Source organism: Anomaloglossus baeobatrachus, chromosome 1, assembly GCF_048569485.1.
Source record: "Anomaloglossus baeobatrachus isolate aAnoBae1 chromosome 1, aAnoBae1.hap1, whole genome shotgun sequence".
NCBI classification, from domain to species: domain Eukaryota; kingdom Metazoa; phylum Chordata; class Amphibia; order Anura; family Aromobatidae; genus Anomaloglossus; species Anomaloglossus baeobatrachus.
The window spans coordinates 659274065-659289887 of NC_134353.1; the positions used below are offsets into that span (position 1 = coordinate 659274065).

Consider the following 15823-nt stretch of genomic DNA (forward strand, 5'->3'; position numbering starts at 1 on the left):
TCCTCCTCCTGCCTGACAGACAGCCTCTATGCTGTGTGACTTCATGCACACAAAGAATATTGCGCTGATGTCAAGCACACAAGCCAATAAACCAGATAAAATTAAAACACCAAAATTAAGCAGTAGATTGATGATAGTATTAGGCTATGTGCGCACGTTGCGTACAGTCACTGCAGAATTTTCTGCAGCGATCTGAAGAACACACGTGCACTTCAAATCGCTGCAGAAAATGTCTGTAGTGAAAAAAAAAAAAAAGCCAATTTCATGCGCTCTGCCTGCAGCTCCTGCCGTAGACAGGGCAGGGGCTGCTGGCAAAGCGCACGGAAGAAGTGACATGTCACTTCTTAGAACGCGCGCTTCTGACAGCAGCCGAAGCGCTGCGCTCTAAAACACCACATGCGCACGGCCCCTGCACAATCTCCATAAATTATGCAGGGGACGCAGGACGCATGCAGTTACGTTGCGCTACAAAGCGCAGCGTAACTGCATGAATTTACGCAACGTGCGCACATAGCCTTAGTCTGTAATTTTGAAGACAGAATCAGCATTGTCAGTCTTTGGACTTTGCTGTCCTCATAGGGATAGATAGTGGTGCTCCACATTGAAAATGATCACAATTCTCCCATGGCCATTAGCTAGTATTATTGCATTTTGCAAGAGTTGCAAATTGAGGGGTAAGCTATGCGAGTATAATGTGTTTAAAAACCTCGGCAATGTGCATCTTCTGAGCCAATGCTTTGAAGTTATTAAATCCATTACTGAACATAATGTAGTGGCAATCCAGTGGGACTGCTGCATGTTAGGTGCAAATAATTGCGGATGGCACTGATTGTACAAATGTCTGGGAAAGGATTCTCTAAAATGTTTCACTTTTCACTCACCAACTCCACCTAATCGCAACTTACAGCGATCCTGAGACTATGGCCAGACTCATCCAGGTGAAAGCACCCCTGCGTTGTATGTCATCAGAAAGAATTGTCCAGGATTGTGAAATAACAATCAGCATCTCATTGATCAGCGATATCATCAGTATCAATAGTCCCGGACATACTCTAAGTGGCCCAGATATCCTTACTTAGTGACTAAATAATACACACTGATGAACTCATTTGTTATTCTAAGGATCAGTATTTGTCTATTTATGAATTATAACTTTATTATGGGATTTGGCATGTTTTTACCATAGCTGACACTCACTGGCCAGCAGGTTACATATTTATGGAGCAGTTTCCTTGAAAACTAAATGCACTTTCAATAGTATTTTTTATATACAGTGTAAAATTTTAATATCAATTAGGTCCCCTTCACATTGTGCTTTTACCTCCATTCAGTGGTCCTGTCAGAACTTCCATCCGAACACCCCCGCAAAACGGGTTTCGGACTCATGCCATTGACTATAATGGAGCAGACGGAGTAAAGGCCGCTTTACACGCTACGATTTATCTGACGCTATGTCGCTGGGGTCACGGAATTCGTGACACACATCCGGCCTCGTTAGCTACATCGTTGTGTGTGACACCTACGAGCGACCGCTAACGATCCAAAAAGCGGCACAAATCGTTGATTGTTGACACGTTCATTTTCAAAACATTGTTGCTCGTTTTGGACGCATGTTGTTCGTCGTTCCTGAGGCAGCACACATCGCTACGCGTGACACCCCGGGAACGACGAACAATAGCATTCCTGCGTCCTTCGGCAACGAGGTGGGAGTGACGTTAATGCGGCTGCTCTCCGCACCTCCGCTTCTATTGGTGGCCCGCTGTGTAACGTCGCTGTGACGCCGCATGAACCTCCCCCTTAAAAAAGAGGTTCGCCGTCCACAGCGACGTCGTTAGGAAGTTAAGTTCATGTGACGCGTACCTGCGATATTGTTCGCCACGGGCAGCGATTTGCCCGTGACGCACAAACGACGGGGGCGGGTGCGATCACTAGGGACATCGCAGCGTGTAAAGTGGCCTTTAGCATGTGCTCTGTCTTGCACTATTTTGAGGCATATCCGCTTTCTGCAAGTGGACACCCAGACGTATTCTGCTACGATAACTATCAGATTTAGCATTTTCACTAATGCTTTTTTTCCACATTGACATTCACGCTATGAGTACAACCAGATGGGACAGAAGTCTCTGATCCAAACTCAACAGCATTATATATAACTATGAGGTTGTTGAATTGGGATCAGTAGACCCATGGTCCGGACATCACGGCCCATAATCAGACATGTGAAAACAGCCTAACTGCCTGATATACCAAGACTAGCATTGTTCATGGGGTTTCTGGTGTCAGATGGTATTGATTCATGAAGAGGTGTGTGATTCTTCTTGAATCACAAGCTCCGAAATAATGGCGTTCAGCTCAGTGTGCGCTTTGCCACAAATCCTACTCCAGTCCCTGCTGGATTAAGACTTGTGGCATATCTAATGCTGCCTCTCCTCATGAATTTGACGAGTGGGCCACTTTGTCAGAGCTAGGCAAAAATCCGTGAGAATGTTGAGGCCTCATATGCACGCTGCTTATTTTGCCACGTTTTTGGGTGCAGTTTGTGGCACAAAACTAAGTGTATTTCCTTCCCCAGCAAAGTCTAGGAGATTTGCGGTGCACACGTTGCTATTTTTATGGCTGCAGTTTTCTGGTGACCACAAAACTGCAGCATGTCAATTCTTTGTGCGTTTTTAGTAAAGATGGGAGGACGCACAGATACTCGGGATCGGCGACTCTAACTTTTTTCCGGCCTTGAATTTATCTCTGGTGTCTTGCCGGATGCTGATCCCCATGTAAGTCTATTGCGGCCACAAACTGGCTCTTAAAAATGGTGGCAGAAGGGATAGGGGGATTGGAGCAAGTGCGTTATACTTACCAAGTGTCCGGCGTAGCTGTAACTGCTCCTGGCACCTCTCACTCTACGTCTGGAGCCGCTCATTAGCTTCATGCATATTCACTGCTTCCCCCGCCAACTGGCTTCTGTGATTGGTTGCAGTCATACCTCACCCCCACCCTGAGTGGCAGCGTGTCTGACTGCTTCCAATCACAGACCCTGTCTCCGGGTCTATCGTGGTATAAAAATAAATGTACAAAAAAAAATTTGTTGCAGGCTGCTATATTTATGCTGGGGGGCCCCAATAACCATGGGTCTCCTAAGCCTGAGAATACTAGCCCCCAGCTGTTCGGCTTTATCTTGCCTTGGAATCAAAACTGGGGGGCCACACACCGTTTTAAAATGATTTATTTAAATAATTAAAAAAAAAAGCCGCATGCGGCTTCTCCTGTTTTGATAAGCGCACGGCTGGGGGCTGCAGCCTGTAGCCGTGGGCTTTATCTGTGTTGGGTATCATAATATAGGTGGACCCTACGCCAATTTTTTAAATTTATTTTTACTGTACGCTGTAGACCTGCAGACCGGGTCTGTGATTGGGGCATCAGACAGGCTGTTAAACAGGCTGGGGTCACTGTTTGACTATAACCAATCACAGACGCCGGTGGGTGGGGAAAGTAGTGAATATGTATTAGGCTAATGAGTGGCCTTGGAAGTAGAATGAGAGGCCGTGGGAGCAGTTACCACTGCGTCGGAGACTCAGTAAGCATAACGCGCTTGCTCCAATCCCCCTATCCCTTCTACTACCATTTTTATGTGCCAGATTCTGGTCCTCATAGACTTATATGGAGACCAGCATCCAGCCAGATACCCGGGATCAATTCCAGTCTAGAACCGTTTGGTTTTTTTTTAAACCTGGTTAAACTTGCCGACCCCAGGTATCCGTGAGCGCACCCATCACTATTTACTAAAAAAAAAATGCATAGGTCAAAAACCCCATACGTCTTTTTGGCACAAGGAGAGTTTTTCAGCCAGAAAGTGCATTTTTCAGTGACAATACAAAACTGTGTGCACACATACCTTAAAAGTCACATGATTTTAGTGCAGCCAGCACTTGGGTCAAAACTATGCGACTTTTCAAAGTTGTTTATGCCAGAAGTCAATCACAAAACAAAAGACGCATCTGTTGTTTATTGAAGCTTAGAAATTAATAAATAGGTACCATCTGTCATAAAAATGTGTCATATTGAAAACTTATATAGGAACCTTACTCAAGGCAGGGACTGGAGTGAGATGTGCAAAAAAAAATGTGGCATTTTGTAAAAGTCACATTTCATGAATCTATTTAAAACATCTGGATAAACAGAGCGGTCTAGAGAAAAAAAAAAGACCTAAAAAAGAAATAAAATATAAAAAGTAGCTCAAAACGTACAAAGAATAAGATGAAAATATCAAAGCCGAAAAAGAGCAAAAGCTAAGCGACTACTTAAAACAGTGATCCACAACTTTACCTCTCTCAGAACCACTTTTGTGAAACATCAACTCCCAATATTCCTCAACAGCTGCCTGACAGACTGTGGCTGGCAGGGAAAGATGGGATATGTGGTCACAACAGCTGTGGAGTTAAAGGTTGCTGATCTGTGAACGTTAGATTTGGAGACATAAAAATTCACAAGTACCTTACTACACTAGCTATAGCTTCTACAATAAAGTGGGGTAGATATTATAAGAGCCATAGCTCATTATTGGGTCTTATATTAGCTGCATTCAGTGTAGGAATAGCTACTGGAGGAGGGATAGTTTTGTATTATAAGTATATAGACAGGGGTTTTTGTCTTACAATCCTTCTATAGGTATACTGCTGCTGCTGCTGCAACCTACATATTTTCTTTTCCTATTAATACCAGAAAGTTTGCAGGAACATATTATATACCTAATTAAAAATGCTCAAGGAGTGTAGTAAGGGACAGGGATTTGGTGCTCATGGTGCATATTGAGACCAAGGCCGTGGGTCAGGGGAAACTGTGCTTGCTGTGGGAACATAAACTTGTTCACCCATGAAACCTAGCTGTCTGTCCCACTTTGCAGGTGGGCACAGGACACCACTCTTGAAGCCAGAACATCGTGAATAGGTGGTAGGTTGGATGGTAGATAATGTTTCTGGTATGTTTCCCAAAACCACCATGTCTTCCACACAGTCCAGTCTCACTAGCCAAGAGTCTGGACCATATAATCCTCACTCTGATCCTTCTTCCTCCCACTATGGTGAGTCCCAGGAGACAAGTGATCCCAGACTAGGACACTCCAAGGAACTTTTTACATTTCTTAAGTCAACAAGTCAGGAGGACCAAAGAGCGGAAGTGGAAGACGAGGTGGTGGATGATAAAGGAACTGACCCAACCTGAGAGGGCAAGATGCAGAGCAAGGAGAGCAGTGCAGAGGGGGAGAGATCTGCAGCATGGCAACAGGCAGGAAGAGGCAATGGGGTGGCTAGAGGGAGAAGGCGGGTAACTGCTCCCCATAGCACCCACATGCGGCAAGTTCACGGGCCAAGGGTTAACTGTTCCCCAGTCTCATCTCTTTTCAACTCGGATTGGGTAATAATTGGGAGGAAGGGGCTGAAGAGGAACAGGAGATGGTTGCCTGCGCTACAGAGGGTACTACCCGCACCAGCTTCATCCTGTCTGTTTAGCGTGGATGGGCTAAAGAGGAGAAGGAAAGGGAGGAGGAGGAGATGGAGAGTTGTCCTTCTTGTGGGACAGGGAAAACTTACCTGTTGGGAGTCTGGCATAAATGACTGACTTTATGTCCTGCTGCCTTTCCCTTGACCCTCGCATTATACGCATTTTGGAAAATACTAATTATTGGTTGTTCACCCTTCTCAACCCACGCTACAAGGAGAACTTTCCATCTCTCCTTCCTGTGGCAGTGAGGGTTTGTAATGTGACCTAGTAGAAAAATTAGTCCAAAAATTCCCATCTGAGAATGCTAGCGGCATAGGTCATAGTTCCAACAGAAACAGGGGAACACTATCAGAGGTTTGGGAGAGTTTTATTAGACCCTCCTAGCACATAGGCCCTGATGTGCAGGGTAATCTTACAAGGAGGCAAAAGTTTTGGAAAATGGTGAAGGAATACCTAGCTGACCATACCAGCATCCTCTGTAATTCCTCTGTGCCGTACAACTATTGGGTATCCAAGCTATAAACGAGGTACAAACTGTCCCTCTTTGCTTTGGAGTTGCTGGACTGCCCTGCTGCTAGCGTGTTGTCAGAGCGGGTTTTTAATACCCCAGGAGCATAGTAACTATAGGTGCCTCCGCCTTTCAACTGAAAATGACAGGCTGACTCTTATCAAAATCAACAAAGCCTGGATTGGCCCAGACTTCTCAACCCCATCAGATGACAGCAGCGGAACTTAAAGCCAATTCAATTGTTCCTGTTTTTTCTGGTGTATTTCCATGCACCCTTTTCCACCCATAAAAGGGTATACGATTAATGGTTTCTTCTTTTTCTTGTCCTTCTCCTCCTCTACCATATCAACAAGGGTCATCATGTGGTCCTTGTTCTAAATTTTTAGAAGGTTATCAGGCGGTTCTTGCTCCAAATTTTTAGAGTGTCATGAGGCATCCCTCGCTCCAAACTGTAAGAGGGTAAACAGGTGGTCCTCACTCCAAATTTCAAGAGTGTAAACAGGCGACTCTCACTCAAAGTGTTTAGAGGGTCATCTCTCCAAATTTTAAGAGGGTATAGAGGTGGCTCAAGCTAAATATTTTTAGAAATGCATCAGGCAGCCCTTGCTACAAATTTTAAGAGCTTAAACTGGCGTCCCTCGCTCAATATTTTAAAAGGGTCATCAGGCGGCTCTTGCTCCAAATTTTTAGAGGGTCATCAGGAGGCCCTCGCTCTTACGGTAATTTTGAGAAGTAAACAGGTGGCCTGTGCTCAAAATTTCTGAAGAGGCTCGGCAGATGGCCATTTCTCCAAATTTTAAGAAGGTTAACAGGCGGCCCTCACTAATTTTTAGAGGGTCTCAAGTAACCCTCATTGTTAATTTTTCCAGAATGTGTATGATGACTTCCTTCATTATTTTTTCAGGATGTTTATAAGGCCTACCTCTACAATTCTCTTACATATATAGATTTATACCCCACAGTGGTAAATGTTTTTCAGCCCTTGATCTTAGTGTATAGGCTTTACCAGTCTAAAAGTCTCTACGTGCTTCCCAGGATGTATTGTAATCCCTCTTTCTAATTTTTGGCAGCTCTTGCACTTAGTGCATAGGTTTTGAGTCTAGGAGTTCTTCTACTTAACAGTTTTAACAGAATGTGTATGAGGCCCTCCTTTATGTGTAATACAGGGTATATCGAAGTCCCTCTTCCGTCTAAATTTTGGCAGTTCTTGCATTGTCCGCATAGGCTTTGTGAATTTCAGAGTCCTTCCTTCATAAATTAAACAGCATGTGTCTGACCATGTTACACACACACCACATGCCCACATAAGCTAATAAAATGTTAAATTACATTTACTGACAACTACCAGTGGGTGTACTTTTATTTCCCCCTCTATTATGTCATCTATTGTAGTCATAGGCAATGCATAAATATGGTGAGAGATGGCCATACTAATAAGGTGTGGAGGAAGCGTTTTGTTCTTTTTTTTTTTCATTGTTGCCTTATATACAAGTATTTATACAAGAAAAGAATGTTTATTTTCATTTTTTCCTGTAAAATCCATGTTATCCTTGGTTTTATATGTTTTATTTTCAGTCCGTAAAAGTGGAGTAAATCTTTGACAACATTGTTCCCGGCAGTGACCTGGGAGACATGTGTCCAGGCGTCTTCACCATGCTGTTCGTGTTCCATTTCAGAGCTGTTTCCATCTAAGTCAGTGATATTCTTACCCCCACAGCCCTCCTGCTAGGTTTCGGAAAAGTGCTCCAGTTTCCCATTGATGTCTATTATTCTCGGTACTCGCGTCGAGCGTCCGACCTGCTTGACTCGTGTACCGAGAACTCGAACATTTTAGTGCTCGCTCATCACTAGCTCTTGTTCATATAACTACAGTTCCCCCCTCCATTGTCATATAATCTGCGATTTCCTACTGATAGGCTTATTTTCTCCATTTTCATCCCACAAATTCACATACTCACCGTGAATGCCAATCATTGTCTCCAATATTAAAACTCTTTCTGCTAAAATCTTCAAAGCTTCTCTGATCTGCAGCATCCTTTCCCCCTGTACAAGCAAGAGACAGACACAGCTGTGAGGGATTAACCCCCTCCCACCCAGAGGCAACCATTACAACTTTTTCACTTTAGCATTTTACGTAACCATTTCTACTTGCAGTTTTCTAAGAAAAAGTGAGAAGACATCCCAGTAAAACTCCTCGAAATGTAAAAACTTGATGTTGTGCAAAAATATGTAACTTTGGGGTTTCTATGCCAGTTTGGGCCACCCCTGAGAATGAGCAGAACTGAAAATATTGCAAAGCTAGTCAAATTCATCAAAAGTTGCACAACAAAAATGGCGTAAATTACTTCCGAAATGCACTGGCTAGTGTAAGATTTCTAGTCAACAGTTTTAAGATGCGCCAAATAATTTACATCTTGCATTAATACGGTTGTTCAAAATGCCAGTCTTAAAGGGGTTGTTTACTACTCAGAATCATATTTTCAGATATGTAAAATAAAACCGCCTGTATTCACCTCTAGTATTAACACTGTTCCAGTTATTTCAGTGCCGTGTCTCCTGGGGCTACATTACATTATGTCAAGTGAGCCCTGCTTCTAATCAGCAACTTTTTCACTCTCACTTCTCCTTCACACAAAACGGAGATCAAGGAGAAGTGAGAACCACTGCAGTTCACTCACTTCAGTTGATGTTAGAATGATCGGGAGGACAAAAATTGAAACACCGCGCTGCCGTTGAAGAAACCACTAATCCAAAGTAAATGAATTGGTGATTTTTATTTGTCAACATGTTTCTGATATTTCTATTCTTTTTCAGGACAAAAATCACATATGTAATGTTTGTCCTGAAGAAGGAGATAGAAATCTCAGAATCACATTGACAAATAAAAGTCACCAGTTCATTTACCTTTGGATCAGTGGTTTCTTCAACGGCAGCACGGTATTTCTCTTTTCATCTTCCTAATCATCCCATCAGTCCAGGGGTGATGCAGCAGCCGTCTTATACGTGTGTATAGTGCCTATGACTCTCACAACTACTTCAGGTGAACCTGTTACCTACACTAAAGGGTGCTTTACACGCTGCAACATCGTTAGCGATAGCTAGCGATGTCGTGCGCGATAGCACCCGCCCCCGTCGTTCGTGCGACATTTGGTGATCGCTGCCGTAGCAAACATTATCGCTACGACAGCGTCACACGCACATACCTTTTCAGCGACGTCGCTGTGGCCGCCGAAAATCCCTCCTTCAAGGGGGAGGTGCATTCAGCGTCATAGCAACGTCACTGCGGCGTCACTAAGTGGCCGCCCAATAGCAGAGAAGGGGCGGAGATGAGCGGGCGGAATATCCCGCCCACCTCCTTCATTCCTCATTGCTGGTGGACGCAGGTAAGGAGATGTTCGTCGTTGCTGCGGTGTCACACATAGCAATGTGTGATGCCGCAGGAACGACGAAGAACCTTGCTACTGACCAGACAACGATTTTTGGTAAATGAACAATATGCCACAGACCAACGACTTTGCTCATAGGTGTTACACGCTGCGATGTCGCTAACGACGCTGGATGTGCGTCACAAACACTGTGACCCCGACAATATATCGTTAGCCATGTCGCAACGTGTAAAGCACCCTTTACTCTCCTTGTTTTTCCGGGTAAGACCCTATTTGCACTTTTTGTCTCTCCAGTGTTTTAAATCTTCATCTGATGATAGTTATTTCCAATGGAGGTGAGAGTGAAGTGGCACATTAGCCTCCGCTGACTGGAAGTAAGCTCAGATGATATATTAATGTCTTTGGAGACCTGGCACTGACTTTGCTGGAACAACGTCAGCACCAGAGGGGAGTACAGGCTGTTTTATTTTAAAAGGAACCTGTCAGGTCCAATATGCACCCAGAACCACAAGCAGTTCTGGGTGGTGCATATTGCTAATCCCTGCCTAACCGTCCCTGTATACACTCGCATAGATAAAAAGATCTTTAGAAAAAGTATTTCTAAAGATCTTTATATCGTATGCTAATAAGCGCAAGGACTAGTCCACTGGGCGTTAGTTCCCCTGGTTAGTCTGCTCCATTATCATGTTAGTTACTAATGAATACGCAGCTTCACAGGATGATCTCAATCACCTATCAGTCGCTATCGCATCAGACGCTGGATTTCGGCTCAGTGCGCATGAACCCGGAGTTTGGGTCATGCGCACTACTTCAGTTTGAAGCCAGGACGTGTACACCCGACTTCATAGATTGCATGACCCAAACTCCGGGGTCATGCGCACTGAGTCAAAATACCCCGTCGGACGCGATGGCAGCGGAGACATGAGTGAGATCATGCTGTGACGCTGCATATTCATTAGCATGTTACCACACCCACAGGGGCGTGCTAATATGCTAATGGAGCCGACTGGCAAGGGGAACTAACGCCCAGGGAACTAGTCCCTGTACTCATTAGCATACGATAAAAGATCTTTAGAAATACTTTTTCTAAAGATCCCTTTATGTATGGCCTAAAACACACTTCCGCATAAAAAACTTACATGTCTCACGTTTCGTTTTTCGGGTCCGTGTTCCGTTTTTTATGGGCGTTTCTCCAGTACGTGTGACATCCGTGTGATGTCGTATACTTGCCGTGTGTGCGTGTGGAATGTCCATGTATGCGTACGTGTCATGTCCGTGTGGTGTCTGTATGTGTTGATCTGTGTGTGTTGTAAAATGTCGTTGCTACATGCCCTCTGACAGCCGACACAGACAGAAACGAGCGATGAGAATGAACTCGGGTGAACCTCACCCGACTTCATTGTGATACCACGGCATTGTCTGTGTGTGGCGTCCTGATTAGCGGTCACCCGTGATGGAATCACCGTGTCCGCTAATCCCCTGAGTAACTGAAGTTAGCGGCGACATTAGCGCTGCCGTCACTCAGGTTACCCGCGGCTAGCTGGAGTCACCCACCCGACACCGCTACTCACCTGTGACTTCATCGCTGATCGCGCAGCTCACTTCAGTCACTTGGACAACTCGCTGTCACAGGTGGAAGATCCAGTGGTGGCCGCGAGTAACCTGACTGACTTCATCGGTAATCGTGCGGCTCACTTCAGTTGCTGCTTGGAGGTGATAGAGAGCGGTCATTGTGTGTGGCCGTTCCTGTCACCTTCATGTAGCAGAGCTGAGAGCGTCGTGGGACATCCATGGATTACGGCGGACCTGGATGGGTTTTTTGGTTTTATTAAATTGGTGAACGAGGGTGTTTGTTTGTTTTAATTATTCTAAATAAAGGATTTTTTTAATGTGTGTATTTTATTTAATTTTAATAACAAGTTAAACATGGCAGTTATCTTGGGGAGACGGCTGTCATGATTAACCTAGGACTTAATGGCAGCTATGGGCTGCTGCCATTAACTCCTTATTACCCCAATTGCCACCGCACCAGGGCAATTCGGGAAGAGTCGGGTAGAGTCCCGGAAATGTCGCATCTAATGGATGCAGCTTTTCTGGGCGGCTGCTGGCTGATATTGTTAGGGTGGTGGGCTTCCCATAACGTGGGGCTCCCCATCCTGAGAATACCAGCCTTCAGCTGTGTGACCTTACCATGGATGGCTGGTCTCAAAAATGGGGGGACCGCATGCCGTTATTTAAATTATTTATTTATTTATTTTACTGCACAAACCGGATACTGTGATTGGTTTCAGTGAGACAGCTGTCACTCAGCGTGGGGGCGTGTCTGAATGCAACCAATCATAGGCGCTGGTGGGCGGGGGAAGCAAGGAATAGTAGATTGAATAATGAGCGGCCGGCATTTTCAAAATAGTTAAAGCCGCCGTATCTTTTGCACAGCTGTTTTTCGCCGCGCTGGTGATCGGGGATCGGTAAGTAATGGAAAGGGGGAGACACAGACTGACCGACAAAGGGATATTGACTGACAACCACAGAAAATAAGGTAAATTGACTGACGACTAAATTAAAAATAGATTGACCGACATTGCTAACTAAAAAACGCACACGGACGGTACGTGTAGCACACGGACATGCTACGTGTGCCGTCCGTGCAGGCACAGACCCATTGACTTTAGCGGGTCCGTGCCTGCGTGATGCCGGCGAAAAACGGACATGTCGACCATGTGGGAAAACGCACACACGTACAATCGAAATGGACACACGTTCCATGTGGTTTTACGTGTGTGTGCCTGCTACCATAGGGTAGCATTGGTCTACGTGTCTCCGTGCCGCCGGTACGTGCAAAAACGTACCAAACACGTACCGGCGGCACGGATGTGTGTCGGAGGCCTATGCTAGTGTATACAGGGACAGTTAGGCAGGGATTAGCAATATGCACCCAGAACTGCTCGTGGTTCTGGGTATATATTACACCTTACAGATTTCCTTTAAATGGGGGGACTATAGTATTTGAGAAGGTGTTTTCCGAGTAATGGACAACCCTTTTATCGAATCAGGGTGAAAGTTTATTTTGTGGGCGCTATCTATGTGAGGGTGAAAATAACATGTACAACCTTTGCGGTTGCATCGGGCCCAGTTTGTGAAAGGTCCATTATGAGATTTTTGCTATTTGATTGCTGCAGAAGAAGCTGACAATTACCGGTGAATTGTCAGAGACAGGAGTCAAGCTATTGCAGATCAAGGGCCCATATACTGTCTTTATCAGCTCCTTGCATCGATGACTTCTCTTTCCTCTTTATCTTAGAAAAGTGCAAGATGAAACTGCACAATAAATCACTAATGTGAACAAGCTAATTGTAATTAATACATTTTGTAGTTGCAATTATTGACAAGACAGAAGTGTATGAGAGGATTAGTGAATCATGCGGGATCATTATAAGTTTGATACAAAAGAAAGCCTAAAATGCAAAAAAATCTACTAGGAGCATTCAGTAGTCATAGTCCTATAGTAATGCTAAGTTATATACCCAAGTTTATGAACCAGCTTAAGAATTAGGCTTCATGAATATGAAATAGGCAGCGATCAGTGGGGATCTCATTTTACGGCATAATGTGAGCCAAATTACTGAACGTCTACAGTACCTGGACATCCTCAAGTGTCAGCTGGTATCTGTGTTGTTTCTTAGAGGAGCTACTATACTTTTTGACCAACACCATACTGAATCCCTTATCAAAGAACTAATATTGGTATTAACAAGAATGCGATCACTAATTTCTAAACTACCATTTGTAAAATGTGTGATGTAGAACAAGTTAAATTATCGCACAGCAAATACAGTGGGTACAGAAAGTAGTCAGCCCCCTTTACATATTTCACTCTTTGTTTAATTGCAACCATTTGGTAAATTCAAAAAAGTTAATTTTTTTTCTCATTAATGTACACTCTGCACGCCAACTTCACAGAAAAAAAAACAGAAAAGTAGTAATTTATTAAACAAGAAAAACTGATATCACATGGTCATAAGTATTCAGACCCTTTGCTCAGACACTCATATTTAAGTCACATGCTGTCCATTTCCTTGTGATCCTCCTTGAGATGGTTCTACTCCTTTGGAGTCCAGCTGTGTTTAGTTAAACTCATAGGACTTGATTTGGAAAGGCACACACCTGTCTATATAAGACCTCACATCTCACAGTGCATGCAGACCAAATCAGAAACATGAGGTCAAAGGAACTGCCCAACGAGCTCAGAGACAGAATTGTGGCAAGGCACAGATCTGGCCAAGGTTACCAAAGAATTTCTGCAGTACTCAAGGTTCCTAAGAGCACAGTGGCCTCCATAATCCTTAAATGGAAGAAGTTTGGGACCACCAGAACTCTTCCTAGACCTGGTCATCCAACCAAACTGAGCAATTGTGGGAGAAGAGCCTTGGTGAGAGAGGTAAAGAAGAACCCCAAGATCACTGTGGCTGAGGTCCAGAGATGCAGTAGGGAGATGGGAGAAAGTTCCACAAAGTCAACTATCACTGCAGTCCTCCACCAATTGGGCCTTTATGGCAGAGTGGCCCGGAGGAAGCCTCTCCTCAGTTTGCAGAAAAACACATGACGGACTCCCAGACTTTGAGAAATAAGATTCTCTGGTGTTATGAGACGAAGATAGAACTTTTTGGTGATAATTCTAAGCGGTATGTATGGACAAAAACCAGGCACTGCTCATCACCTGCCCAATACAATCCCAATAGTGAAACATGGTGGTGGCAGCATCATGCTATGGGCGTGTTTTTCAGCTGCAGGGACAGGACGACTGGTTTGAAGGAAGGATTAATACGGCCAAGTACAGAGATATCCTGGGAGAAAACCTATTCCAGAGTGCTCTGGAGCTCAGACTTTGCCCAAAGTTCACCTTCCAACAAGACAATGACCCTAAGCACACAGCTAAAATAACAAAGGAGTGGCTTCAGAACAACTCTGTGACCATTTTTGACTGGCCCAGCCAGAGCCCTGACCTAAACCCAATTGAGCATCTCTGGGGAGACCTAAAAATGGCTGTCCACCAACATTCACCATCCAACCTGACGGAACTGGAGAGGATCTGCAAGGAAGAATGGCAGAGGATCCCCAAATCCTGGTGTGACAAACTTGTTGCATCATTCCCAAGAGGACTCATGGCTGTACTAGCTCAAAAGGGTGGTGCTTCTACTCAATACTGAGCAAAGGGGTCTGAATACTTATGACCATGTGATATTTCAGCTTTTCTTGTTTAATAAATTTGCAAAAATTTCTACATTTCTGGTTTTTTTTTTCTGTCAAGATGGTGTTCAGAGTGTACATTAATGAGAAAAAAAATGAACTTTTTTGAATTTACCAAATGGCTGCAATGATACAAAGAGTGAAAAATGTAAAGGGGTCTGAATACTTTCCGTACCCACTGTAGATCTCTTACACCTGAGACTCTGCAAATCTGTTTCAGCATGGCTGTATAATCCTGATATTAAATTGATAATTTTATGAGTTCAATTGAACTCATAAAATGCTAACTTTAATATGGTATTATAAAACATTAAAAAAGAAATATCCAGCAATTCTGACAGAGTACACAAATCTTATCAGATCTAAGAGATCTGTTTGAAGGGACGTAGCATATTTACACTTCAAACTAGCTACATAGCACTGTAGCAGCTGGAGCCACTGTAAAAATTATTGTTATTAAATCTGTTTTTCCTTTATCCCCTAAAAATAACTTTATTGTAATATGCACATATGGGTGCTCAGCGCACTCTTGGGGTGGCTAAATGCCTCGGTCCCCCATTCTACCCACTTATAGATGGCTGCCACTCCTGTGGATTGATTGCGCTGACTTGCCTGGATCCTGTGCAATCTGAAGTTCCAAGGGGCAACATTTCTCATAGCAATTGTGCCAAGCCGTAGTAAGGAAATTGACAGACCATGCAATGCTTCTCTTGGAAATGTAATAATCAACTAGCCTCTTCAGAAGAAAGAAGGCTTGATCTCTGGCACCACCGATTGGATGTAACAATCCTATGGTCAATATTGACTTGGTATATCAAATGGGAGGTGCCAAGGATCAAGTTCTCTTCCTTGTAATGAGGCTGCTTGCATGTATGCTGGAGGGAGCACTCAAATCACTCCGTCCATGCTGATCACTCGCTCAGCATTAAGCCACACCCGGGGTGCACGGAGCATTTTAATTTGTCTATTACAATAAAGTTGGGGGAGGGGGGATTTTGGGTGAAGAGGGGAGTAACGGAAGATTTAAAAACAAAAAGAGCAATTTTTATTGTTGCTCCATCACCTACAAGGCTATATGGTTTGTCTGTAGTGTGAATTTGGGGTGACAGACTCCCTTTAACGTTATACGGTATTCAGTTTGCATTGTGAAATCTTGACAGATCTGCTTCCCCCTGTGCTGTCAGATTAA

General features: G+C 44.1%; 1 protein-coding gene across 6 annotated transcripts in view; it reads right to left on the reverse strand.

Annotated features, from left to right (window-relative positions):
* The window catches only part of EMID1 (EMI domain containing 1), a 147743-nt gene that overhangs the window by 8437 nt on the left and 123483 nt on the right, over window positions 1-15823 (reverse strand). For 2 of the 6 annotated variants that reach the window (XM_075319990.1, XM_075319988.1), the window contains one exon: window positions 7960-8044. The exons of the other annotated variants lie outside the window; for them this stretch is intronic. In XM_075319990.1, coding sequence (XP_075176105.1) covers window positions 7960-8044 — 85 coding nt within the window. The remainder of the gene's footprint in view (window positions 1-7959; window positions 8045-15823) is intronic. 6 annotated transcript variants of the gene reach the window in all.